The sequence below is a fragment of the Dunckerocampus dactyliophorus genome, chromosome 9 (genome assembly GCF_027744805.1).
Source record: "Dunckerocampus dactyliophorus isolate RoL2022-P2 chromosome 9, RoL_Ddac_1.1, whole genome shotgun sequence".
Taxonomy (NCBI): Eukaryota; Metazoa; Chordata; class Actinopteri; order Syngnathiformes; family Syngnathidae; genus Dunckerocampus; species Dunckerocampus dactyliophorus.
Window position 1 is genome coordinate 32,076,562 of NC_072827.1, and position 27,123 is coordinate 32,103,684.

The following is a 27,123-nucleotide window of genomic DNA, read 5'->3' on the forward strand; positions in this document are numbered from 1 at the left end:
CAGCATATAATTTAACAAATAATGTGCTGCCTTTAAGTTCAAATGCTGTGGTGGTGTGGATGCAAATATATCATTGAGTTGATTGTGTGACACAGTTAGGCACACAAAGTGGATGATAGGAAATATGTCTTATTACACATCTGCCCTGGAGAGACTGTGTCTGTAAGTCATGTGCAACTTCAATGAAATAATACCTGTGTGGTTCGAGAAGTGTGCCATTTTAGACAGCAGTGTTGTTTCATTAGAACACTAATTATTCAAGATTCAAGAGTTTTATTGTCATATGCACAGTAAGACAGGTACTTCTACTATGCAATGAAATTCTTATTCTGTTCATTCTCCCAAAAAAGAAAAAAAAACACAAGAAAATGAATAAGAACAGAAGAAATATTAATACCAATAAAAGAAGAAACATAAATACCAATAAATTAAGTAACAACAGAAAAGACATTAATACAAATAAATAAATAAATAAATAAATAAATAAATAAATAAATAAAGTGCTATGAGTGTGTGCTTGTGTTGCGTGCGGCGTGTGTGAGTGCTTCGTTGAGAAGCCTGATGGCCTGTGGGTAAAAGCTGTTTGCCAGCCTTGTGGTCCTGGAATTCAAACTCCTGTAGCGTCTGCCTGACGGTAGGAGTGTGAATAATGTGTTGTGGATGTGTGCTGTCCTTGATGAGGTTGTGTGTTCTGCGTAGGACTCTAGATTTATAAATGTCTTGCAGTGAGGGGAGGGCTGCCCCAACAATGTTCTGTGAGGTCTTGACCACCCGCTGGAGTGCCTTCCTATCTCGTGTTGTACAGTTACCGTACCAAACAGTGACGGAGGCGGTAAGGACACTTTCCATAGTGCATCTGTAGAAGCAACTAAGGATTGCGGTGGACATGCCAAATTTCCTCAGTCTTCTCAGGAAGTACAGTCTCCTTTGGGACTTCTTCATAATTTGTTGGGTGTTGTGAGACCAGGTGAGGTCCTCGCTGATGTGTGTGCCAAGGAACTTGAAGGTTTTCACCCTCTCCACCTCAGTCTCATCAATAAACAGGGGTCTATGCGGCTCCTTTTCCCTTGTTCTTGGGTCGATGATCATCTCTTTAGTCTTATCTGTATTGAGAAGGAGATTGTTATCACGACACCAAGCTATGAGGTCCGCCACCTCTCTTCTGTATGATGTTTCAACACCACCAGTGATCAGTCCGATGACTGTAGTGTCATCCGCAAATTTAATGATGCTGGTGTTGTTCTGGGAGGACACGCAATCGTAGGTGAAGAGCGTGTATTATATTGTATTTGTACTTTATTTATCCCACAGCGGGGAAATTCACTTGTTACAGCAGCAAGCAAGATACACAAGTAAAGAATACAGTGTAAAGAATACATATTGACTACAACATGGTTCAGGTGGTGCAGGTGTTGTAGAGACTGACAGCGGTCGGTATGAAGGACCTGCGGAACCTCTCCTTCTTACACCGTGAGTGTAACAGTCTGCTGCTGAAGGAGCTGCTAAGGGAACCCACAGTGTCATGTAGCGGGTGAGAGGTGTTGTCCATGATGGATGTCAGCTTAGCCAACATCCTTCTCTCCCCCACTTCCTCCACGGAGTCCAGAGGACCGTCCAGGACAGAGCTCGCTCTCCTGATCAGCCTATTGATCCTGCTCCTGTCCCTGTCCGTGCTGCCCCCTCTCCAGCAGCCCACAGCATAGAAGATGGCTGAGGCCACCACAGAGTCATAAAAGGTCCGTAAAAGAGTCCTGCACACACCAAAGGACCTCAGTCTCCTCAGCAGGTGGAGGCGACTCTGGCCCTTCTTGTAGAGGGCGTGGGTGTTGACGGACCAGTCCTAACCCTAACCCTAACCCTAACCCAGGAATTTGTAGCTGTCTACCAACTCTATGTCCGCTCCCTGGATGTTCACCGGTGTGAAGTGAGATGTTTTCCTCTGGAAGTTAATGATCATCTCCTTTGTCTTGCTGGTGTTGAGTTGCAGCTGGTTAAGCTCATTCCAGCTGACAAAGTCCCTGATGACCGTCCTGTATTCCAGATCATTCCCCTCTGAAACACAACCTACAATGGCTGTGTCGTCGGAGAACTTCTGGATTTGACACTGTGTGGAGTTGTGTGTGAAGTCCGAGGTGTAGAGGGTGAAGAGGAAAGGGGAGAGCACCGTACCCTGAGGGGCACCTGTGCTGCAGAGTACCATGTCAGACACACAGTGACGGAGCCTCACATACTGTGTTCTGTTGGTGAGGTAGTCTATAACCCATGCAGTCAGGTGTTGGTCTACTCCCACACTCTCCATCTTTACTCTGAGTAGTGACGGCTGGATGGTGTTAAAGGCACTGGAGAAGTCCAAAAACATGACCCTCACAGTGCTCCCGCTGTCCTCCAGGTGTAGCAGTGATCTGTGCAGCAGGTAGATCACTGCGTCGTCCACTCCGATCCGAGGCCGGTAAGCAAACTGCAGGGGGTCCAGCTGAGTGCCCACCAGGGGTCGCAGGTGCTGCAGGATAATCCTCTCCATGGTCTTCATCAGGAGAGAGGTCAAGGCAACAGGCCTGAACTGGTTAGGCTCCTTGGGACGCGGTGTCTTTGGTATCGGGACCACACAGGAGGTCTTCCACAGGGCCGGGACTTTCTCCAGCCTCAGGCTGAGATTGAACAAGTGCCTGAGAACTCCACAGAGCTGGTCAGCACAGTCCTTGAGGATTCTAGGGCTGATGCCGTCCGGTCCCGGGGCCTTCCTTGCCTTGATCTTCTTCAGCTGACTCCTCACCTGATCATCAGTTATGGAGAGGGGGGTAGAGGATGGCTGGGATGGGGATGTGGGGGTGACGAGTGGTGAGTTGGTAGGGGGGGGAGGGGGGGCAGACTCAAATCTGTTGAAAAACAGATTGAGTTCATCTGCCCAGATCCTGTCCCCACTTGGCTTGGTAGAGGAGCGGACTCAGCACACACCCCTGGGGGGTCCCAGTGCTCACAATTCTTAAGCTGGATGTGCGATTGTGGACTCTGACTGACTGGGGCCTGCCTGTTAGAAAGTTAAACACCCAGTTACAGAGGGAGGGTGACAGGCCAAGTGTGAGGAGCTTATTTGTGAGTTTGTGGGGGCTGACTGTATTAAAAGCAGAGCTATAGTCTATAAATAGCATTATGACATATATGTTCTGGCCCTGTAGGCGAGAAAGGGCTGTGTGGATGGCAGTGTTGACTGCATCATCCGTGGACCGGTTCTGGCGATATGCAAACTGTAGAGGGTCCACAGTTGCCGGGATGCTCTTTTTGATGTGGGTCATGACTATTCTTTCAAAGCACTTCATTACAATAGGAGTGAGTGCTATAGGGCGATAGTCATTCAAGCAGGTCACGTTGCTCTTCTTGGGTACGGGCACTATGGTGGTGGACTTAAAGCAGGTCGGTACAGATGCTTGTGCAAGCGACAGGTTAAATATGTTAGCAAGCACATCAGCTAGCTCTGATGAGCAAACTCGAAGTGCACGTCCTGAGATGTTGTCTGGGCCTGCTGCTTTCCGTGGGTTTGTTTTGTTCAGAACCCTGCGCACATCAGTTGATGTCACCATGAGAGGTGAGTCCTGTGTGCTCCCCAAGTCCAGCCACCCTCTCTGCTCATCAGGAGTTTGGGTGTCAAAGCGAGCGTAGAACTCGTTCAGCTCATCTGGAAGTGTGGTTTGGCTGGATGTGGCTACGCTACTCCGCTGTCGATAGTCTGTGATGTGCTGGAGCCCCGCCCACATGCGCCGAGAGTCTGAGGTGGAATAGTAGCCCTCCAGCTTCTGTCTGTACTGTCTTTTGGCCTCTCGTATGGACCTCCTCAGGTCATATCTGGCCTTTTTGTAGTCCTCAGCGGTGCCCATGACAAATGCAGTCGAACGAGCACGTAGCTTAGCCCTCACATCACAGTTCAACCACTGTTTTTGGTTAGGGTATTTTCTGTAATACTTGGTGGTGGTAACAGTCTTTATGCATGTGCTAATGTAGCCAGTAACAGCAGAAGCATATTCATCCAAATCAACAGTACCATCTTCCCTCCCCGCTGCAGTTTTAAACACATCCCAGTTTGTGCAGCCAAAGCAGTCCTGAAGTACTTGATCAATTTCTTCATTCCACACTTTAACTGCTGTACTTACAGGGGGAGCTTGTTTGAGGAGTTGTATGTATGTTGGATAAAGGAATATGGAGATGTGGTCGGCCTTTCCAAAGTGGGGCATTGGAACAGCCTTCAAAGCACCTTTCATGTTGCTGTAGACTTGGTCCAGGATGTTATTTTCCCTCATGGGAAAGCTTACATGCTGGTAATATTTGGGGGAATATATAGGCGAAAAAGCCGATTATTAATACAGTAGACGCCCCTACAACGTAAATAATCCGTTCTGAGAACCTTTATGTTATAGGGTTTTTATGTTATACGAAGCGTAAAATACATGTAAATAGCCTAATCCGTTCCAAGATCTTCCCAAACTCACCCCTTTGGCCCTTCAAAATATTCAAAGTCCACCAAATATGGTGGGAAAATATAAGAAAACGTTAGCATAAACATAGTAGAGTAACATTCCAATATAAAATAAGGTAATAAATAAGATTACTGTCAATGAATAAAACTGAAAAACAAAAACAATCCTACCGTTCACGAGATGTCTTGATCAGGAGCGCAAGTGGAAGCAGGTTACGTTATGCGAGGTACTACGGTATCAACTTTACTCTTTGCTGTTCTCATCATATTATGACTTCATTCCCATAACATTTGGACTTTAGCTACATATTGTAACTTTGTACCCAAACAAAGTTTCCAGTTGGTTAGTTTCTCATATTAAGACTTTAAAAACGACTTTAACGTATTGTTTCTTTATATTCCAACTTTGTGCTCTTATGAGTTTATTTTTGTTAAAGTGTAGCTTTTTAGAATATTTGGAGTGTATACTTGTAAAACTACAGCTGTTTTATTTATTATTTATGTGTATGAGAAGTGTTTTCCGCAGAAAAACTGCCTGTTTTCGGAGGAAAAATAATTTCTGTAAAATTGTTTTGACCAAAAATGTGTGAATTTGCAGGCTTGTGAATGGATTCACGCTATGCAACAAAAGCATCAGACCCCCGATGCATGAACGCATTCGATGCCAAAGACATATTTAGACATTTTCATAAACCCGAACACCTGATCCCAACAACATATTCATACGTATTTTACACTTTTTTGCGTGAGAGGCTAAACGAGGTGATGACACAACTCCCCGCTAATGGATTTGCCTTCAGAACAATTTTAAGCCATAAAAACGGCCACAAGGTGGCAGAAGTGCAATTGATCAGAGCTTGGCAGGGATCAAGTGAACAGAGTCACATGACAGGAAGGAGGAAGTGAGAGAGCGTGGAGGAGTGTGGCGTGCAGAAGGTTACGCATTGTAGGGACATTTTAACACATGCACACGCACGCACGTTCAGTTCCAAATGTGAAAACTAAATAGTTGGTGGTGTTATATTTGTAAATAAATTGTTATTTTGATGTAAAACAAGCCTTTTTCGTGTTATGTTGGTTTAGATATTTCAGCTGCCACAAAAGCAAAAAATATTTGTGTCTAAATGAAAGTTATGCTTGAGATGTATCTTTTCACAAAAAGCTGTTTTTCTCCCTTTTTAGACAGGAACTGATATTTTCCTGAAACCTACCTACGTTCTACTGCTGATTACTAAAGAACGAAAAAAGGTCGTAATAAACTTGTTTTCCTGATGAAAGACGGGAGTGTAATCCTTCTCTTGGTACGTTCCATGTTTCTATAGACATACAACACAATATTCCGTGTGCCTTGAAAGATCAGGCCACATGGTGTAAAATGGCCGCCACTGCAGGGGTTGTCTTTTGAAAAATGTGTGGGATTGAATGAGTTAACTTGAACCAAAACCTCCAAATCGTGGAAGGAAGACACCAAAGCCAAATGAGCCAAAGTTGATTTTACTTGTATTCCTCTGCCTGATTCTTCCTGTTTTTTTTATTTTCCCAGAATGCCGAGGTGTCCGTGTTTGAGGTCAACATCCGCTTTATCGGAGGCCTTCTGGCAGCCTACTACCTGTCCGGGCAGGAGGTCAGTACTCACAAATACAACAGGAGAACTTCTGTTATTGTTGACACCCTCGTGGTCCGGTGATTATTACCTATTCATGGGGGGAAAGGACGGTAGCCAACGCTACACTTCCCGCCACCTCTCTACACATCACATCTTTGAATGCGTCTTCTGAATGCCTTTTGTTTGTATTTTGCCATTTTTATGCCTGAAAATGCTTCAAAAATGTGTAAAATCTGCTTAAATATGCATCTTTTTTCCCCTAATAATTAGGGGTGTCACGTGACATTAAAACATGACAAGATTTGTCCTTCAGCAAACATTCCTCATGGGCGTAAAACTCATTCAGCTCATTGGGAAGTGTGGTTTGGCTGGATGTGGCTACGCTACTCCGTGATGTGCTGGAGCCCCGCCAAGGGTCATGCGCCAAGGGTCTGAGGTGGAATAGTACACTTGGTGGAAGGAAAGCAGCCATTTTATTTCCTAACTGCCAAGAGTTGTGATTTGAAGCTTCCCTGTCTAGACTTTGCACTCTTCCCCCTCCCCCCTCCTCATCATCCCCCCCCACTTTGATACAGAGCTTAGCTGTCTGTCGTCCAGGGACTGGTGACAACACGCTGCTGCCGTGTATCCTTTGGCTCGCCAGGGAGCGTTTAACTCGCACGCTTCTTTGTCAAACACTCAAACCGTCAAGCTAATTAAACGCTGTCATCGAGCCTCCACATCCTTGCGGGAAAGCCATGGATGGATAGACGATGCATGGACAGATGAAGGGATTAATGGATGGATTGTTGGATGTTTGAATGGAAGGAGGGGTGAAGGTAGGGATGGATGATGGATGGATGGCTGATGGATGGATAGGATTGGGTATGGCCCGGTATGAGATTCTGACAGTATGATAACCTTGGCCAAAAATATCACATTTTGACGGTTTCACGGTATGAAAATGACAGCTCTAAGATGTTATTTGAAATTGAAACAATATCATAGAAGAAGATGGAAGGGGGAACGTGTGTATTTCAAATAAATAACAGAAGAGGTCACATGGTTTGGTTTGAAGGTTCCAATGAAAAACATCTCATGAATCACCGTTTCACAGTTCCACATGTCCAAAAGGAGTAGGAAGAAGCAAAGCTTATCTAATCCTACCCCCATCCGTTCCACATCTAGTACAGTACATATTATTCACTTCCTGCATTCCATGTCATGTTTTCTATAATAATTAGTGGAATAATTAATAATAACAATAAAAAACAAGCATGACAGAACAATCATTGTGATGATCAAGACTCTTCTGCCTCGTATTTAGCATACATCACCTGCTTGTATTGTTTTCCGTGTTTGCGTGCTACATTTCAACATTTCAGTGTTTCCTCGCTCCATTGCGGTTCACCTTTCACAGCCTCGCTGTTTAGTGGATTTTGTTACTTCAATTTTAGTGTTTTGTTGTTTGTTTGTTTGTTTTTTTACAGCGTATGGACGCTCTTACTGGCCAAGCCTGGCCCTTTAAGAAGAATTGCAATGCAGGAAGTTGAGTGTTGTAGTTCTGTGCTTTAGCATGAGGTGGCGCTATCGCTCCATTCTCTCTCTTCTGTCTGCGCCGCTCATTGTCTTCTGCATCCTGATACGCTGGCTGTAGACCATTGTCAATCAATTTCCTTTGCGCTGTCTCCTGTTGTGGTCATTGCTAACAAACTAGCTAGCCGTTGGAAACACAATTGGCTACTTCACAGATTTCACTTATTGCGGGCTATTTGGGAACCTATCCCCCCGATAAACGAGGGCACTCTGTACACTAAGTCCCCTACTAACGAACATCCGACGTGTGAACACTCGGAGATACGAACACCAGCCAACTGGTCTATTTTTTCATGTGTTTTGCCTTATAAGTCCATATTTATACTGTACATGCTTGACCAGTAGAGGGCACTGTGACACTGCTAATGGGACCTACAGGAGAGAAAGATGAGGAAGAGGAGAGAGGAAGGCTAAGAGTTGTATGATACAACCTGGACAAAGCGTGTGATTAAAGTTTATGAAGAGTTAATAGGCCTGCTTAAGTCTACACCACCCACAGAACACTACCTCTTTTAGAAGAGTCTAAACACCACCACCACCATTTGTCCTTTTTTCAATATCTCCTCCTCCTCCACCACAACGACGTATGCTCGACCACTCCTCTTCAAAGGTAAATAACATTTATCATTACGTATTATATCACTTTTATTATTGTTTTTTTCATTAATTATCCTGGTTTAATATTACTACTGCATCCAAACTCATATTTACATACATACACATATACTATATATGTATACACGTACATGTAGTACCTATGTCATTGCTAATATTACCTTTTCCCTACTTAAGAACAAATCGACTTAAGAACGGTCGTCTGGAACCAATTGTGTTCGTAAGTTGGGGACTTAGTGTACTCTCTTTCATAACAAGAGTTTTCACGGCGACTGAGGGGCTTTTGAACGTTTAATGATGAGTCCACTTCCTGCTCGTACTTGTGCTGATGGTAGACGCCAGAAAATCATCTACGCTGTTCAACTTGGTTGATGAGAATGTTTGTTGGCAAGCGTGTCAGGAGTGCCAGTGTGATGCAGTGGAGGCGAGGGAGACGTTGGGGGGCTGCCTGATGGAGATAAGAGAGAGGCAGCGTGAAACATGAATGCCAGAAGGAGGACGAGCCTTCTGACGTGTCTCCATCAGGGAGGCCACATCATCTCACCATGAATTAGTCAAACACGTTCAGGAGCTGCTGGCCATGCGCATCCTCTTTTGCGGATTCCCCACATTTGGACGAGAAGAAACTCCGTTGTTCTATTTCCAGCCGTGCTCTTGGGGGGTGAGACGTTTTGCTAACATGGAATAACGAATCGTCTGGAGGAGCAAAGTCCCATGCGGCCAACATCCCGGCCCTTTCCAGGTCGACAAGATCACATGCCGGAGGCCCCCCCCATACGTACTTCACTTTCAACTCCTGTGAACTACCGTGGAGTCTCAGTTGTCGTGATGACCATATTTTTATTTTCATAGTCTTTTGCCCTACTTTGCTGATTTTCAGCTTTAACGAAACTTCCTTCCTGGGTGCAAACATTTCAGTTTCAATTCAAGGCGGCCCCGTGTGCGTTTGTGTGCGCGTATGAGCGACGCACTGGTCGGAGCATGAAGAAATATTAACGATGAACTTCCCCACTTTGGTTTGCGGGGGACGCACGGGCTGACGTTGACATCCGCACGATGTTGTTCAACAAAAAGAGAGACCAGAGACAAGGACAACAGCAGCAACAACAACAATTGTGACAGCAAGAACAGAACAACAGAAACATACAGAACGACATCAGCAAATAAATGTCTGTGACAACTATAAAGACGAAAAAGGACATAAGGACAAAGGACAAAACAATATCAACAACCACAATGACAACGCTGTCAATGACAATCACACATAATAGTAGTCATGAAATGATGAACTATGATAGTGATCACAATGACAATACTGCATTGAAACAGTCACACATAATAGTAGTAATGAAATGATGAACTATGATAGTAATCACAATGACAATACTGCATTGAAACAGTCACACATAATAGTAGTAATGAAATGATGAACTATGATGGTGATCACAATGATAATACTGCATTGAAACAGTCACACATAATAGTAGTCATGAAATGATGAACTATGATAGTGATCACAATGACAATACTGCATTGAAACAGTCACACATAATAGTAGTAATGAAATGATGAACTATGATAGTGATTACAATGACAATACTGCATTGAAACAGTCACACATAATAGTAGTAATGAAATGATGAACTATGATAGTGATCACAATGACAATACTGCATTGAAACAGTCACACATAATAGTAGTAATGAAATGATGAACTATGATAGTGATCACAATGACAATACTGCATTGAAACAGTCACACATAATTGTAGTAATGAAATAATTGTCTATGATAGTGAACAGAATGATAATTACTCTAATGACCATCATTGTAAAAAAAAAACAATAGTCATCCTGCTGATATCACCGTCGCTGTAATAAAACCAACAACATGATAACATCCTGGTTAACTCAGTGAGTAATGTGGGGAAGTACGTATGTACTGTGAGTGTGCATATGTACAGGTATCTCTGTATGTGGGGAAGACTTCATACATATAAAGGTGCAAGAATGTGTGGGCGTGTAATTGTCACTGAGAATGCATGAAAGGAAAGGAGAGGGCCCGCCTTCCACCTCCCAGAGAGCCCCGCCCCAAATAGCCAGGCCGAGCCCCCGTCGCCAGAAGGCCACCAGGCCCACAGGGGCAGGCAGCACAAAGATCAGTGCCCCAAGAGCCAGCCCAGAGAGCCATCCCCCCCGGGAAGACCAGCAAGGGGCCGAAGAAATGTAATCCCAGCCGAAGGACTGCCAACCCCTGAGACCAACGAGAGATCACACCCCACAAAGGCAGACGAGTACCGGTGGCCACAAACCAGCAGGCCCAGAGACGCCCCCACAACCGGAAAGAAGCCCACCCGCGCCGGAAGCGCCAATCCCCGCCTACCGCCACCCCCACCCCAGGGAGCGGAGCCCGGCCCGCCCCGGGCCAACCCCCGCCCGACCCCCGACACAGGGCCACCCCGCCCAGGGATGCAGAAGGCACACCCTCCACCCACCCGGCGGAGGCACAGGCGGCAGAGATGTATCACCCAGCACCCGACCCCACGGAGCAAACCCCTGTATGCCCCCCCAAAAAAATAAATAACTAAAATAAATAAATAAAAGTACACACACACACACGCACGCACATACACACTCCTACGCACTCACCCACACGCACGCACATACACACTCCTACGCACCCACACGCACGCCCATACACACCCCTACGCCCCCACGCGCACGCACATACACAATCCTACGCACGCACACATGCACACAAACACACACAAACACACACACAGTGGTCGACTGCCTGACACCCGGAAGCCTCACCCTATCCCCCGTTGGTAACCCAAGGAGCAGCTCCAATCCAGAACCCAGGCGCGGAGAGCGTGGACAGCCGGGGAGCAGGAAGACACCAGGCCACACCCTCCCAACGGTAGGACGCCGCCAGCAAGGCAGACAGAGGAGCCAGCGAGGAGGAAAGCGGGAAACTGAGCAGGCGGGCGGGAAAACAGGCGAGCAGCCAGGCGAACCACCACACAGCCCCAACCGACACCCGCGGGCCAGCAAACCCCGAAGGGGGAGCGGGAGCACCGCACCCCAAGCCGCAGGGAGGCCAAGCACCAGAGCCGAGAAGGCGAGACCAGCAGCAGACCAGCCGACGGACCCCACAAACCACCAGAAGCCAGACCAGCCACATGCCACCAGAGCCGACAGCGCACCACCCACGCACCGGAGCCCCCCCCCCCGACAAGCCCGCAGACAGACCGGGGGAGGCAAGGACACAGACAGCGGCCCAGCAGAGCAGAAAGCACAACGGCGAGAAACGCCCAAGCGCCCGGCAGACCACAACTCCCCCCAGCGGGCCCGGCCCCAGGGCACGAGGCACCCCAATCCAGCCCGTCCCACCCGTGTATGTGATAAGGTGTAATTGTGTCTATAATGCAATTAAAAAAAAATTAATAAATAAAATAAAATAAAAGAGGACAGCTACGAAAAGCTGGTCTCTGTGTCCCTGAGGGGTGTATCTGTGTGCATGTATATGGGGTGTATGTGGATGATAGCTAATGATGCAATTAAAATCGGGGGACAGCTGCCGCTCGGAGGGCCCCTCACCTGACCAGCCCCCCCAAACCCTAAGTGTCTACTGCGATTAAAATTGGGGGGCAACAGGTCAGTGGCACGGCAGAAGCAAAGGAGCCCCGTAAGGCAGCTCCCCTCCCCAACCATGCCCGACCATAGGCCACCCCCCAAAGTCCTATATGAATGTGAGGTGGTGCAGTGGCACAGGAAGGACGGGGGCCCCATACCCCAACGCCGCCCAAACCGAGCAGGGGGGGGACCAAGGACACATGACCGACCGGCCACCCACCACAGCCCAGGCTCGGGCGAGCACACAGGCCGCAGGACACACCACAGGCCCTACCCGGCCCGCCAGGATGCCCAGTCCGGCCCACCCAACCTCCCAGAGGCGATACCCCCAGCGCTCCCCAACACTGGAGCCCCACCGGAGGTAGCGTCCACAGCGCCACCCCCAAACCGCCAAACACCACAGACCAGCCACACGCCCCAAGGCAGATCTGACCACCACCAGGAGAGCGGGAACCGCGCCCACGCGCCCCCCACATAACACCACGGCCAGCAAGGGAGCACCGGACCCCACATAGAGCGGAGCACGGCCACACCCACGAAGCACACAAGCCAGAGGCGCCAGGGAGGGACAGAGAAGCAAGCACCGCACAACAGGGCCCACGAGAGGAGCGGCCCCCCGCCCGGCACCCAAGAAGATTGCCCCGCCCCCCACCACGCCGCAGACCGGCAACCACTCAACCCCCCCGCCCATCCACCAACACGCCAAGGGAGAAACCCCGGAGGGAGGGAGACAACCGCCGGCCAGGAAGCAGAGACCAGCCAGACACCAGCAGGTAGCAGGAACTGCCCACCAGCCCCACCCCCAAGCCCCCGGCCAAAGCCACCCCCCGACCGCCCCACCCCGGAGCAAGCATCCCCCCGCCAATCCCGGCCAGCGCCACGCAGAAGAACACCACGCCGCCCGCACCCACCCGCTCACCCACCCGCGGCCCCCACACACCCCGCCCACCAAGCCACAGCGGCCCCGTCCCTGAAGGGAGAAAGCAAGGGATCCCCTCCAACCCAGCACCACACACCCCCCACCCCAAGCCCAAACCGCACATCCGTGACCCCCACCTCCGCGCCCCCAGTCACCCGCGGGACAGCCACAGGCGCCGGAGGACAACAAGCAACTCCCACCTATCATACATACACCACACACATAAATCGGTAAAATAAAATAAAATAAAATAAATAAATTTAATTTAATTAAATTAAAAAATAAATAAAGAAATAAATAAAAAGGGGCAACCCAAACCACCCTCCCACCCAGGGGAGATAGCTCCGCAGGTGCAGCTGGGCTTTAGGCACCCGCGCCCCCACCAGGGGGAGAGGCCGGCCGCCACACCCCACACCGGACGACCCCACGCGGCAGCCAAGCAGGAGGGCCCAGGGCAGACCCCGCCCCACCCCCAGAGGCAAAGGAGGCGAGGGAGAGCCAGCGCCACCAGCCGCACACGGGCCCCCCCCAGCAGCAGTAGGCGCCCAGCACCCGCAGGATGCAGCACCCCGCCCACCCACCACCCCGGAGGTCAACCAACGCCGCCCCCTGGACGGCCCCCCCGACCCCGCCCCCACCCCATCACCCGACCCGGACCCCTCCCCACCCCCACCCACCAGCCCCCCCAGGCAGGCAGCCCAGCAAAGAAGACCCGGGACACCAAGCCCGCCCCCGCCCTCCCCCGAGGTACCAGGGCCACCCAGCGACCAGGACCACACCCCATGCCAGATGAACAAGACCCCCAGGGGCAGAGACAGACGCCCTCACCCCCCCGAGAGTCAGGTCAGGGAATTAATTATTGGTGCCCATATAGACTGAAATTCTGACATTTGTTCCTTAGATTCAGCAGACATTCTCTCCATAGCTATATGATCTAACAAAAGATTTTTGTAAAGAGCTATGTTCAGTTTCTTCCTTGATTTCCAATTGATGAGAATGGTTTTCTTGGCGTTGTTTAATGCGGTGATGAGAAGCTGTGTTTGGTTTGTTTCTACATCAATTGTGGAGAGATCGCCCAGCAAGCATAGTAAAGGGGAGGTAGAAAAGGAGAACCCAAGTGCCAAAGATAGGTACTCACACACTCCGTGCCAAAAATTGTTCATGGGAGCACAGGTCCACATGGAGTGTAAGTAGTCATCTATTCTATGGTCTGAGCAGTGTGTACAGATGTTAGAGTCAGTTAAGCCCATTCTAAACATTCTATGTCCTGTGTAGTGTACTCTATGAAGGATTTTAAACTGAATCAGCTGTAGGTTGGGATTATTTATTGACCGGGAAGCATTCAGACATATCTGCTTCCAGAATTCAGTGTCACAGCTTGTAGCTCAATCTGAGTTCCATTTGGAGATTGGTACTCTGATTGTGTTGTCATTTTTTGAAAGTAGAACAAATAATTTAGATAATGTTTTAGGGGCAGATATTTTTAAAAATTGGTCAATAGTGGTATTGCTTTCCCATGATATATACCTGAAACTTGAGGAAAAGGCTTCTTGAGACGTCATCTGTACTTCTGTGAAGAAGGTGTCGGACGTTTCGCTCCTCATCCGAAGAGCTTCGTCAGCGAACTAATAAGTGCTGGTAGCTTAGGCCTTAAATACAGTAAGAGTGGGTGGAATTGGTGTGCCAACACCCTCCTCCTATTGGTTTGTTACACTAAGCCTGGGCGGAGTGGTGGTATAATCCTATCCTGTTATTAACACCTCCGATAAAAGGGAAGTGTCGCTCCCCGAATTGGGTATGAACGACTCTGATACTGGCTTGTTTAGCATCTATTGTTCTGGCTCGGCCCTGCCTTCACCTCATTTGCAAGACTAAGAGCTGTGGGTTTTGGTCTCAGTAACCTGCTGAACACAGGGTCAGCACCCACAGCTCTTAGTCTTGCAAATGAGGTGAAGGCAGGGCCGAGCCAGAACAATAGATGCTAAACAAGCCAGTATCAGAGTCGTTCATACCCAATTCGGGGAGCGACACTTCTGCTGATTGAGGACCACTAGAATTGTCCCTGCGATGTTGATAAAGCCTTTTTTGGAGCAAAAAAAGGCTTGGAGATTGGTACTCTGGTACTCCAAAAAGGCTTTTTTGGAGCAAAAAAGGCTTTATCAACATCGCAGGGACAATTCTAGTGGTCCTCAATCAGCAGTACATCTACACCTGAAAGCTACCAATCACTCCTTTCAGGACAGCGAGGTAAAGATTTTGGCCAAAAAAAACAGATGGTTTGAAAGAGGAGTAAAGGAAGCTATTTTTGTCAAACAACAGAACCCATCATTGAATCGGAATGGTGGTTTGAGGTTTAATTTGGACCCTGTGTTCAGCAGGTTACTGAGACCAAAACCCACAGCTCTTAGTCTTGCAAATGAGGTGAAGGCAGGGCCGAGCCAGAACAATAGATGCTAAACAAGCCAGTATCAGAGTCGTTCATACCCAATTCGGGGAGCGACACTTCCCTTTTATCGGAGGTGTTAATAACTGGATAGGATTATACCACCACTCCGCCCAGGCTTAGTGTAACGAACCAATAGGAGGAGGGTGTTGGTACACCAATTCCACCCACTCTTACTGTATTTAAGGCCTAAGCTACCAGCACTTATTAGTTCGCTGACGAAGCTCTTCGGATGAGGAGCGAAACGTCCGACACCTTCTTCACAGAAGTACAGATGACGTCTCAAGAAGCCTTTTCCTCAATGGGCAACTCCTGTACGACTGAGAGCCTACACAGATACCTGAAACTTGCTTTAATTATAGATTTAATTTGTATGTATTCAAGAAATTTGTTATGATTTATGAAATGAGATAAAGTTCTTTCCTTTAATTATATTTTTCATACAACTTATTCCTTTTTCGTGCCATGTTGGGAAATTTAATGGTTTCTTTTTAAGCAAGATGTCAGGATTATTCTAGATGGGAGTGTATTGGCAAGGAGTGAGCGAGAATTGAGTTATTTTTAGAAATTCCCACCAAGCTGTAAGAGTGGTGCTTATATTTATACTTTTAAAACAATTATTTTTCCGGAGGATTTGGCTAATGAAGGACAGGTTACAAATTGGGATTCCGTGGCTAGGTGATTGTTCTATGTCTAGCCATAAATAATCCAATGGGTTAGGTTTGATCCATTTTAAGATATACTGTAACCTGTTTGCAAGGAAGTAGTTGGAGAAGTTTGGGAGTTCTAAGCCCCCATATTCTTTAGATTTTTGTAACGTTTTGAGACTTATTCGTGCTGGCTTATTTTTCCAAAGAAATGTATTTATATATGAATCTAATGACTTGAACCAAATTATAGATGGTTTGGTGGGGATCATGGAAAATAGATAATTAACCTTTTGTAAAATAATCATTTTCACGGTGGATACTCTGCCTGTAAGTGAGATGGGCAAGGTTCTCCAACGTGCAAGATCATCCTCTATTGACTTCAATAGTGGAGTATAATTCAAGCGGATCAGGTCTGACAGGTTGGAGGAAATGTTAATACCCAAATACTTAATGTTCCCTGAACACAGTGGAATAGAGGGGGTGCTCTGGAAACCAAAGTTAATGGGCAGTACTGTGGATTTAGACCAGTTAATGGAGTAATCTGAGAAGATGCTATAATTGTTAATGAGTGAGATGAAGAATGTGAATTATCTAGGAAGAGTAATACATCATCAGCATAAAGGCTTATCTTATGATGAACATTTGTGGTGTGGATCCCTTTAATATTTATATGTTGTCCAATTGCTGCTGCAAGAGGTTCAATAAAGATAGCAAATGGTGAGGGAGAGAGTGGACACCATTGCCTCTCTTTGTAAAGTAAATTCTGGAGAGATGTGATTGTTGGTCCGAACAGAGGCCTTCGGGGTGTTGTATAGTATTTTAATCCATGTTCTAAATGAATCTCCAAAGCCAAATTTTTGTAGTGTTGCAAAGAGAAATTTCCAGTTTACTCTGTCAAATGCTTTTTCAGCATCTAATGAGACAATTGTGGTTTCTAAATTATGGATGATAGAGTAATCAATCAAATTGATTAGACGGCATACGTTGCTAGTTGAGTGTCTCCCCTTGATAAATGTATTATATGTGTATGTATGTATGTATGTATGTACTTTATTTATCCCACAGCGGGGAAATTTACTTGTTACAGCAGCAAGCAAGCAAGACAAGTAAAGAGAACAGTGTAAAGAAAGCATAGTGTCTACAACATGGTTCAGGTGGTGCAGGTGTTGTAGAGCCTGACAGCGGTCGGTATGAAGGACCTGCGGAACCTCTCCCTCTTACACCGTGGGTGTAACAGTCTGCTGCTGAAGGAGCTGCTCAGGGAAACAACAGTGTCATAGCGGGTGAGAGGTGTTGTCCATGATGGATGTCAGCTTAGCCAACATCCTTCTCTCCCCCACTTCCTCCACGGAGTCCAGAGGACCGTCCAGGACAGAGCTCGCTCTCCTGATCAGCCTATTGATCCTGCTCCTGTCCCTGTCCGTGTGCCCCCTCTCCAGCAGCCCACAGCATAGAAGATGGCTGAGGCCACCACAGAGTCATAAAAGGTCCGTAAAAGAGTCCTGCACACACCAAAGGACCTCAGTCTCCTCAGCAGGTGGAGGCGACTCTGGCCCTTCTTGTAGAGGGCGTGGGTGTTGACGGACCAGTCCAGTTTGTTGTTAAGGTGAACACCCAGGAATTTGTAGCTGTCTACCAACTCTATGTCCGCTCCCTGGATGTTCACCGGTGTAAAGTGAGATGTTTTCCTCTGGAAGTTAATGATCATCTCTTTTGTCTTGCTGGTGTTGAGCTGCAGCTGGTTAAGCTCACTCCAGCTGACAAAGTCCCTGATGACCGTCCTGTATTCCAGATCATTCCCCTCTGAAACACAACCAACGATGGCTGTGTCGTCGGAGAACTTCTGGATGTGACACTGTGTGGAGTTGTGTGTGAAGTCCGCGGTGTAGAGGGTGAAGAGGACAGGGGAGAGCACCGTACCCTGAGGGGCACCTGTGCTGCAGAGTACCATGTCAGACACACAGTGACGGAGCCTCACATACTGTGGTCTGTTGGTCTGGTCTTAGGTATATATTATATATGTGTATTATATGAGGGGTAACTTTTTCCAGCCTTATAGCTAACGCTTTGCATATTATTTTAAGATCTGCATTAATCAGTGAAATTGGACGATAACTGGAAGGTAGTGTTGGGTCCTTATCCGGTTTCAGCAGGAGACTGATTGTAGCTGAGTTCATGTTTGGAGGCAAGCATGAACTGTCTTTGATTTCCAAAACCATTCTAAGAAATATTAGGGCTAGTAATGACCAGAATGTTTTATAAAACTCGGCAGGGAAACCGTCAGGTCCTGGTACTTTGTTATTCGGCAACCAGTGTAGAGCGTTATGGAGTTCTATTAATGAAATGGGAACCTCTAAGTTTGTCATCTGTTTGTCATTTAATTTTGGTAATTCTATGGTGTTGAGAAATTTTTCCATATCTGGGAGAGATGGTTTAATCTGAGGTGTATATAGATTTTTATAAAAGCTCCTAAAGACGGAATTAATTTCCTCCGGGAGGTGAGTGATATGACCTCCTGAGTTTCTAATGGAGGAGATAGAGCTTTTTTCTTTATTGACTTTTAGTTGGTTAGCTAAGTATTTTCCGTGTTTATTGCCATGCTCAAACTTTTCCAAACGTAGTCTCTGCAGTTAGAACTGAATTTTCTTGTCAGTAATTTCTTTTAAGTCTAGTTTCAGTTTCCTTAGGTTACTTAGAATATGCTCATCTTGTGAGTCAGCATGAGCTGCTTTGAGGATTTGGATTTTTTTCTCCAACTCTGATTCTAGTAATCTCTCTTTCTTTTTCTTATATGATGAATATGAAATGGTTTTTCCGCGCATTACTGCTTTTGCTGCCTCCCACGGAATACTAGCCGAGACACCGGGTTGGTTGGTCATTGAAGTCTAAAAACATTGTCCACTCTCTTTCAAAGTATTTTAGGAAGTCTGAGTCTTTTAGTAATGATGTATTTAATCTCCAGCATCTAGTAGGAGCGCTCATAGTTTGGTTCGTGAGAAAAAGAGAGACTGGGGCGTGGTCACTAATGGTGATAGGGTGTATGTGAATGTTTGAAATGTCAGATATGATTGAGTTGCTTGTCAAAAAGTAGTCAATACGAGAGTAGGTGTGGTGCACTGGTGAGAAATAAGTATATTCCCTGTGAGTAGGGTGGTAAGAGCGCCAAGCATCACAAAGACCAAAATCATTCATGTATTTCTTCAGTATCGATGGTGATTGAGACTCACGATGTCTCCCAGCTGGGCTAGACCTGTCCACTTCTGGATTAAATACTAAGTTGAGGTCCCCTCCCAAGATCATACTTGTATGCAAATGTGCAGAGAGAGAAGAAAAGAAGGCATGAAAGAAGGAGGGGTCGTCAACATTCGGACCATATATGTTGGCAATGCAGAAATGTACATTATCAACAGATATGTTCATTATTTTATATCTCCCTTCTGTGTCTGGAATAGTGTTGTGGAGTGTAAAATTCACCCTCCTGTTCATTAAAATAGCTACCCCTCTCTGTTTGGAGTTGTAACTTGCTAAATATGTGTGTGGACAGCTGACTTGGACATGTGAGTCTCTTGTAATAAGACAATGTCTGCTTGGGTGTTCCTCAAATGATTAAACGGTTTTTGTCTTTTTTCTATCGACCCAACTCCCCTGACATTCCAAGTGACAAACTGTAGTGAGTTCATCCTAGACTAGCTTTAGTGATGTGTGTGTAAACAAGATCAAATGTGAAGTATGTGTACCTGGAAGTAAAAATCATGGGAGTATATACAGTACATTTAAATGTATGCTTAATTTGTACATAGGTAAAGTGTAACATAGTAATCCTGAATGAACTAAGCCAACTAAAGTGAGGACGTGATGTGGGTTTATGCATAAGTGAGATGAGCGTGCTTGTGAGTAGTTGTGATATCCATATCAATAGTAGAATATGATGTGTATGTGTAGGAGAATGCGTGCACGTGTGTGTATTTGTGTGAATAGCTTGAATTTGGTTGGGTTTGGACTTTGAGGGTGTATGATGTCACTGTGAGGAGATGCTGATTGAAGGAGACAGCTGGCAGACAAGAGGATATGTGACAATATGAGGAGGGGAGAAAACGTGAGACAGAGGGGGGAATAGAAGAGGAAGAAAGAGAAGAAGAAAAAAAGGACAAAAAAGAAGAAAGGCTGTGCATACATACAGTGGGAGAGAGAGAGAAAAAAAGGGGGGGGTAAAGTGGAAGCAGACAGTAACATGCAAATGCTACAGGTGTGCGCGCTGCGAGATAGAAAGAAAAGTTACCTGGTTGAGATAGATCATTAGTTACCATATCAATACAGCCACGGTGTTACTTCCTGGTCGCGGTAAAGTTGTCCATTGACAAAGAGTTTATCCACCGTGATGACAGCTCGGCATCCCTCGTTGATGAACTTCCTCCGAACATGGAATAGGCGTCGGCGCCTGTCGAGGATTTCTCGGGGGAATTGATCGTTGACGCTGAAGTCCGTCCCCTTCAGCTTCCGACCTCGGCCCTTCACCTGTTCCTTCTGCTTGAAATGTTCAAATTTCGCCACGATGGGTCTCGGCCTACGGTTCTCTGGCTTCTTGGCTCCCAAGCGGTGAACGCGGTGAAAAGTGATATTTTGGATGGCGTCCGCTGGGAGTTTGAGTTGTTGCGCCATGAAGGCCCTCACCGATTCTTCCGGGTCCTCCTCAGATTTTTCCGGAATTCTTGCGAAGACCAGATTGTCCCTCATGCTCCGAGCCTGGAGGTCTAAAATCGTCTCCTTAATGGTCTTATTTTCTTGGACGAGTTGTGAAACTCCGTCGGTGAGGGACTTCACCGAGTCGCGGAGGGTGGCGTTCTCCGTAACCAAGGAGACGATCTGGTTTTAGCTGAATTCCAGAGATTCACGGATGGCCTGGAATTGTTTGTGAAGCACCTTGACGAGAGCGAGGCGGCCGTCCAAGCAAATCAGCCTCTTGTCGATGGACTCAAGGATGTCTCTGATGTCAGTGCCTGGCGGAGATATTTCTTCAGGTGAGTCCTCCGGGCGGCTCCGTTTGGGGTTTGGTGTCTTGGGTGATTTTCCCATAACTACGCGTTCGAAGCACCCGTCGATGTACTCCTCCAGATCTTCCAGTTTTTGGCTTGGTTAGGTGTCTAAGGTGTTTAATATGCTGGTTTTGTGTTGAGATACTTTGCGGATGTTTTAGTAGTTGATTGTTTGTCTTTTTTTTCCAGAGCGCTATGTTCCGCTTGTCTGTATTCCGCGCGTCACGCACACTCTCGTGAGATTACAGCATCACGTCACTTCCCCACCCGTGTGTTTTTCACACATCCATGTGACATCTCAGTTCCCGTGCGCACTCTCTCATGCCAACGTTGGCCGAATGCTGCCTGCCTTCGCATCGCTAGGGGGAGATTGTGGTCACGGTTGTAGTTTTGTGGGGAGGGGATGAGGAAGCGACATGCTAAGAAGCCATCAGCCTAACGCAAGGTTGTCCAAAGTGCAGCCTTGGGGACGTTTGTGTTTTATTGGTCTGCGGCACATTGCAACATATGCTGTCATTTCAGAAGAAAACGAAAGAAAAACAACAACAACCGCAAAACATGAAGAAATCAAACACCTGGGGGGGCATCGGGATGATAAACTGGACTGGACTGCCAACATGGACGCTCTGGGCAGGAAAGGGCAGAACCGTCTGGACTTCCTCAGAAGGCTGGCGTCCTTCAACGTATGCAAGAAGATGCTACAGATCTTCTACCAGACCGTGGTAGCTAGCGCCCTCCCTTATGCAGTCGTTTACTGGGGGGGCAGCCTCAAGAACACTCCCGGACAAACTGGTGAGGAAGGCGGACTCTGTCGTTGGCACGCAGCTGGACAGCCTGGCATCTGTGGCACAGCAAAGGACACTGAGGAGGCTCCTTTCCTTTCCTTCACGGACAACCAGCATCATCCACGCACAGAAGAGCAGATTACTATCACTCTTCCCCCCCCCCACGACACACAGGGCTGGACTTATTATGGATGGTGATGATGTTGATGATGATTGTTATTATGTATTATTATTATTATGATTGATGATGATGATTATTATTATTATTATTATTGTTGTTGTTGTTGTTGTTGTTCCGTATTTATTGATTGATTCTTCTATTGTCTGTTCTCCTCTCATGTGCTGGAGATGAAGGAAGTGTTTCCGTGCACGTGTTGGTGTGAGCATGAGTGAGTTTGTGGTGTCATCGTTCATCTTCTTCTTGCCACCCGTGCTCCTGCTGGCGCTGATGATGATGATGATGATTACCGCAGTGCTCGGAAAAGCTGAACAAGACGTGCCGCCTGATGATCGTTCACCATCTTGGAATGTTTGCATCGTTCCGCAGATGTTTAAGCTGAAGGCGGTCCAGCTGGCTGAGAAGCTCCTCCCTGCCTTCAACACCCCCACAGGGATCCCCTGGGCCATGGTCAACCTGAAGAGGTGTGTGATGCCATCATCGTCATCATCATCATCGCTCAGCTGGTCTACAAAGCAACACGATTGACATCTTCGTGATCCAAGGTGCTAACGTCCTTCCTTTCTCTCCCCAGCGGCGTTGGGCGGAATTGGGGTTGGGCGTCCGCCGGCAGCAGCATCCTGGCCGAGTTTGGAACGCTGCACATGGAGTTTGTCCACCTGACCTACCTGACGGGAAACCCAGTCTACTACCAGAAGGTACCATGGCGCTGTTGGCGGGCGCTTGGCTGCAATACTGCCAGTTGCCTGCAGGGGGCAGCGATGCCATCTGCTTTTAGCTCCAGCAGTGGTTACGCGTATATGCCGTCCATCCTCAGGGGGGCACCAGAGGTCTCATGGGGATTGGCAGCACCTTGAGAAAAAAAAAGAATGTGGAAAGGCAAAATGGATAGTTTTTTTTTTTTTTTTTTACTTTCCTCAGTGGCAATATTACTTTTAAACTGTAGATTACATTTCTAAGTCATCTTCAGTTCATAAAACTAAATCAAAATTGCCATTTTTTTCATATATTTTATGTATCACGTGTGTGTGTAGTTATTGCCTCTGCCAAGCAAAGCGAAAAGCATGTTATTAGCATGGTAGCATTTTTAGCCGTTTTCATGGGTTGACATTTATATAAACATTTATCACTATCATGCTAGGTGTTAGCATGCTAATATTAGTATGTTTGCATTGCTAGCAAGCATTTTTAGTCATTTTTATAGCTAGACACTATTATGTTAGGTGTTAGCATGGTAGCATTGCTAGTATGCTAACACTAGCATAGTATCATTTTTAGTCATTTTCATAGGTAGACACTGTTATTGCAGGTGTTAGCATGCTAATGTTAGCATGGTGACATTGCTAGCATGCTAACATTAGCATTCTAGCATTTCTTGTGATTTTCATGAATATAAACTTAAGCAGACACTTAGCATTATCATGCTAATGTTAGCATGCTAACATAATTATGCTAACATTTTTAGCATTTTCAAAGGTAGAAACACTACACCACATGTGTCAAACGCTGGAGGGCTGAGACGCTGCAGGTTTTCTCTCAAACTAGTTTCTTCAGCAGGTGATTTAATTGATGAGCTCCTTCCCTCAAACTGAAGGTGTTGATCATTAAAATCACCTGCTTTAGTGACTGGCTGGAAAGAAAACCTGCAGTGTCTCGGCCCTCCATGGCACCAGTTTGACACCCCTGGTCTACAGTGATATTATACTAGGTGTTAGCATGCTAATGTTAGCATGCTTTAAGTCATTCAAACCTTTTCATTTAGGTTTACGTTATGCGAGGTACTACTGTATGTAGATAAAATAAAAGTAGGACAAATATTTATGGTGTAAATCACAATATGGGGGAACTATAACACTTGGCGGATGTCTGCGCTCTTTCTAGTTATTATTCATATTGTTATTCTTTCGTACTTTTACAGGTGATGCACATTCGAAAGCTGCTAGCCAAAATGGACCGTCCCAATGGGCTGTACCCTAACTACCTGAACCCCCGCACCGGCCGCTGGGGCCAACGTGAGTTCATTTGTTTTTAAAGTCCACTACAGCTGAAATATTGTCATGTAAAAGATCAGGCATGTGGCAGAATGTTGTGCTTTGGTCCAGAGCTTTCAGTGTAACAACCAAAAAAAAAGAGTACTGAACAGAAGCAAAGAGAAGGATTGATTGTCCTCAGTGAGAACAAATGCAGGAGGCGCAGGGCGATGGAAGAGAAGCAAAGCAGCATTCTCACCATATTGATCTCTGTCTGGCGGCCCGCCCGAGGACATTAACGTCTCCCGCCGTCACGTCCGACACGCACCGCCGCTCTGTTTTCTCTCTCCTCAATGTTGGCTCTCGTTAACGCTGCTTTTGACAAATATATCGACAGCCGCTGAAGTGTGTTGATTAACGCAATTTGTTTTCAATACTTTTTCCATTGAAATGTACTTTAGTTGGTATTGTAACTAGCAGTATTTAGTGCAGTAATTCCTTACCACTGCTTCACTCTATGATGGTTTTTCAAAATAGATGAAGGAATAGTCGTGTTTTGGTGTTGGATGCTGTCTGTGCTTAGTCAGAGCCTATTTACGCTAATCTTAACCATTTTTTGCCCAAATTAAGCATTTCCAAGCATAAAAAATGTCGAAATAAAGTACAATAGAAAAAGAAGGCATTTAAAGACGTGATAACACTGGTGTTTGCCCCCTCCCTGCTCTTTTTTTGTTTTTGCATGTTTGTCACACTTCAATGTTTCAGATCATCAAACTAATGGAAATATTTTAAATCAACCTTTTTATTATGCAGGGATGAAAACAATCCAAAGCTACATGTCCCTGTGTGAAAAAGTGATGGCCCCCTAAAGCTAATAAGTGGTTGCCCCCCCCTTAGCAGCAACAACTGCAATCAACTTGCAATGAGTCTCTTCCAGCGCTGGGGAGGAATTTAGCAGAATTGTTGTCATTCAGCCACATTGGAGGCTTTTCCTTTTGAAGGTCATGCCACAGCATCTCAATAGGATTCAGGTCAGGACTTGGACTAGACCACTCCAAAGTCTTCAGCCATTCAGAGGTGGACTTGCTGGTGTGTTTTGGATCATTGTCCTGCTGCAGAACCCAAGTTGCTTTCAGCTTGAGGTCACCAACATTCTCCTTCAGCACAATTCACACAGGGCCATGTAGCTTTGGATGTTTTTTTTTCTCCCTTAATAATAAAAAGTTTCATGAAAGGCTGCATTTTGTGTTCACTTGTGTTGTCGTTGGCTAACATTCACGTTAGTTTGAAACATCTAAGGGGGACAAACATGCAGAAAAAGAAGAAATGAGGAAGGGGGCAAAGACTTGTGTAATGTTTGCATATCATTGGAGTCGAAGGTTCCAAAGGCTCCTCCTTGGCTGATGCATGCGAGGTACATGCGCTTGAAGGGGGGGGCAGTGCTGCACATTTTAGTGTCAAAAGAAATGCAAGCCAGCATCACCAACACCTGCACTGACACCGAAACCTTTGACTGAACAGTTTCCAAGGTCATGGAATGATTTAGGAGAAATCTGCCCTTTTTTGGAATTTCATCCACAATCGTCATGTGACAACATGAACACGTCGTTCACGTTCTGTGCGCTCTGAAGATAGAAGAGGCAGCTCAGAAGGCACCAGCAAGGTGAGCGGCATGTGAAGCACATTGTTCTTCTTATTGTTGTTCTTATTAACATTGTTAATAAGAACCCAAGAACTACCTCACCTGCACAGTGACACCTCGCCACACCACAGTGGCTAGCTACTATCCGGCTAGCCACTAGCATCCTTCCACACCAGCCAAAGGTCACGATACATTTTGGAGCTGCCGCTGCTGAGTGTAGCGTTCCTTTCTCTGTTGCTATGTGAAATCAACCCACTCAGGAAGGAAGTATTTCATGTTGGGATGAACGTACGTGATGCTACACGCTCACAGCGTGGATGGAACACCACCAAACCTTCTTGGGGGTGTTTTCATAGGCCAAATAGGTGTGTACCAGTATGTGCAGTGATGAGCTGCATCTTTTTACCTGTTTTTATGTCTTTAGAATGCACAGAAAAGAGAAGGACATGGGTGTATGTCTCACATAAGCATTGGGGATGATAGGAAGAATTTCATAAAAAAGTGCAATTTTCCTTTAAATGTGTTGCTCACCATTTTTATTTGTGAACAATTCAACAAAATTAAAGAAATAAAACACTCTTGAAACACTTTTGTCAATTCATGACCAGGATGCAATGAGAGGGGCGTGAGGGGCGTGTCCCATCTGTCGAACAAAAGAAGTTAACCGCTGTCGAAGCTAGCCAGCTAGCTAGTCTTAGCTGCGAGCAGTGGCCTCCATCGCCCGTCTTGCTGCTTTAGCAGTAATACCAACACGTGCATGGCGCAGATCAAGGGTACCCAAGTGTTACATTTTGGGTAAAATGTCAAACTGGTGGATAGACCTTGGTAAGGTTCTCAACACAAACTTCAAACATTGCAAAACACACACCCAACATACCAGAGCTGGAGACATCTTCCATTTCCCATAGCAACCTTCCCAAGTTCACTCTTTCTCAAACGTAATGCTCATAACTCGGTGTCCACTTTATGCTGTTATTTCTGCATAGATTTGACTTTTGTTAGAAAAGTAACTTATATTTGAGAGAGTATCATAAAGTAAATAAAAACAAGTGACAAATCTAGATGTTGAGTTAAAGCTCTGAAAATATGGCAAAAATCAAATGCGGACACCGAGTTATGTACATTACATCTTCCATAGTGGCACACAAACTTTCTTGCCATTCTGTAATCTGTGAACACATTACCCCACTACTGTTTCATGTTACAGAGAACAATACAACACACATGCAGAAAGTAGTTTTTTCAACTTAAACAACCCAACTTCTATATATTTGCATCACAAACTGTAATGTACATAACTCGGTGTCCAGTTTATGCCTTCCATCACTCTAGAAATTAATCTTTTGTAGGTAAATAGAATTGTATAGCAAAATTAAGGTAAATGTAACAAATATGCAACCACAAACTTATATATAGTGCAAATACTATAAACATATTGCGAAAAAACAAATGCAGGCACTGGATTATGCACATTACATGGAAAGATTTACCATTCTCAACCACCATACTTTTCTCCACACATCTTTTCTCTGGGACTCTGGTAACTTTGAACAGATAACACTTACAATTTTCATGCATATTTCTACAGGTTTGAAAAAATATAA

The 27,123-nt window shown here is 46.0% G+C and overlaps 1 protein-coding gene across 1 annotated transcript in view; it reads left to right on the plus strand.

The window, feature by feature from the left end:
* man1a2 (mannosidase, alpha, class 1A, member 2) overlaps positions 1 to 27,123 on the plus strand; it is a 118,948-nt gene that overhangs the window by 75,209 nt on the left and 16,616 nt on the right. The window contains exons 6-9 of the mRNA XM_054788071.1: positions 6,012 to 6,092; positions 22,277 to 22,371; positions 22,482 to 22,605; positions 23,826 to 23,919. Of these exons, the coding sequence (XP_054644046.1) occupies positions 6,012 to 6,092; positions 22,277 to 22,371; positions 22,482 to 22,605; positions 23,826 to 23,919 (394 nt within the window). The remainder of the gene's footprint in view (positions 1 to 6,011; positions 6,093 to 22,276; positions 22,372 to 22,481; positions 22,606 to 23,825; positions 23,920 to 27,123) is intronic.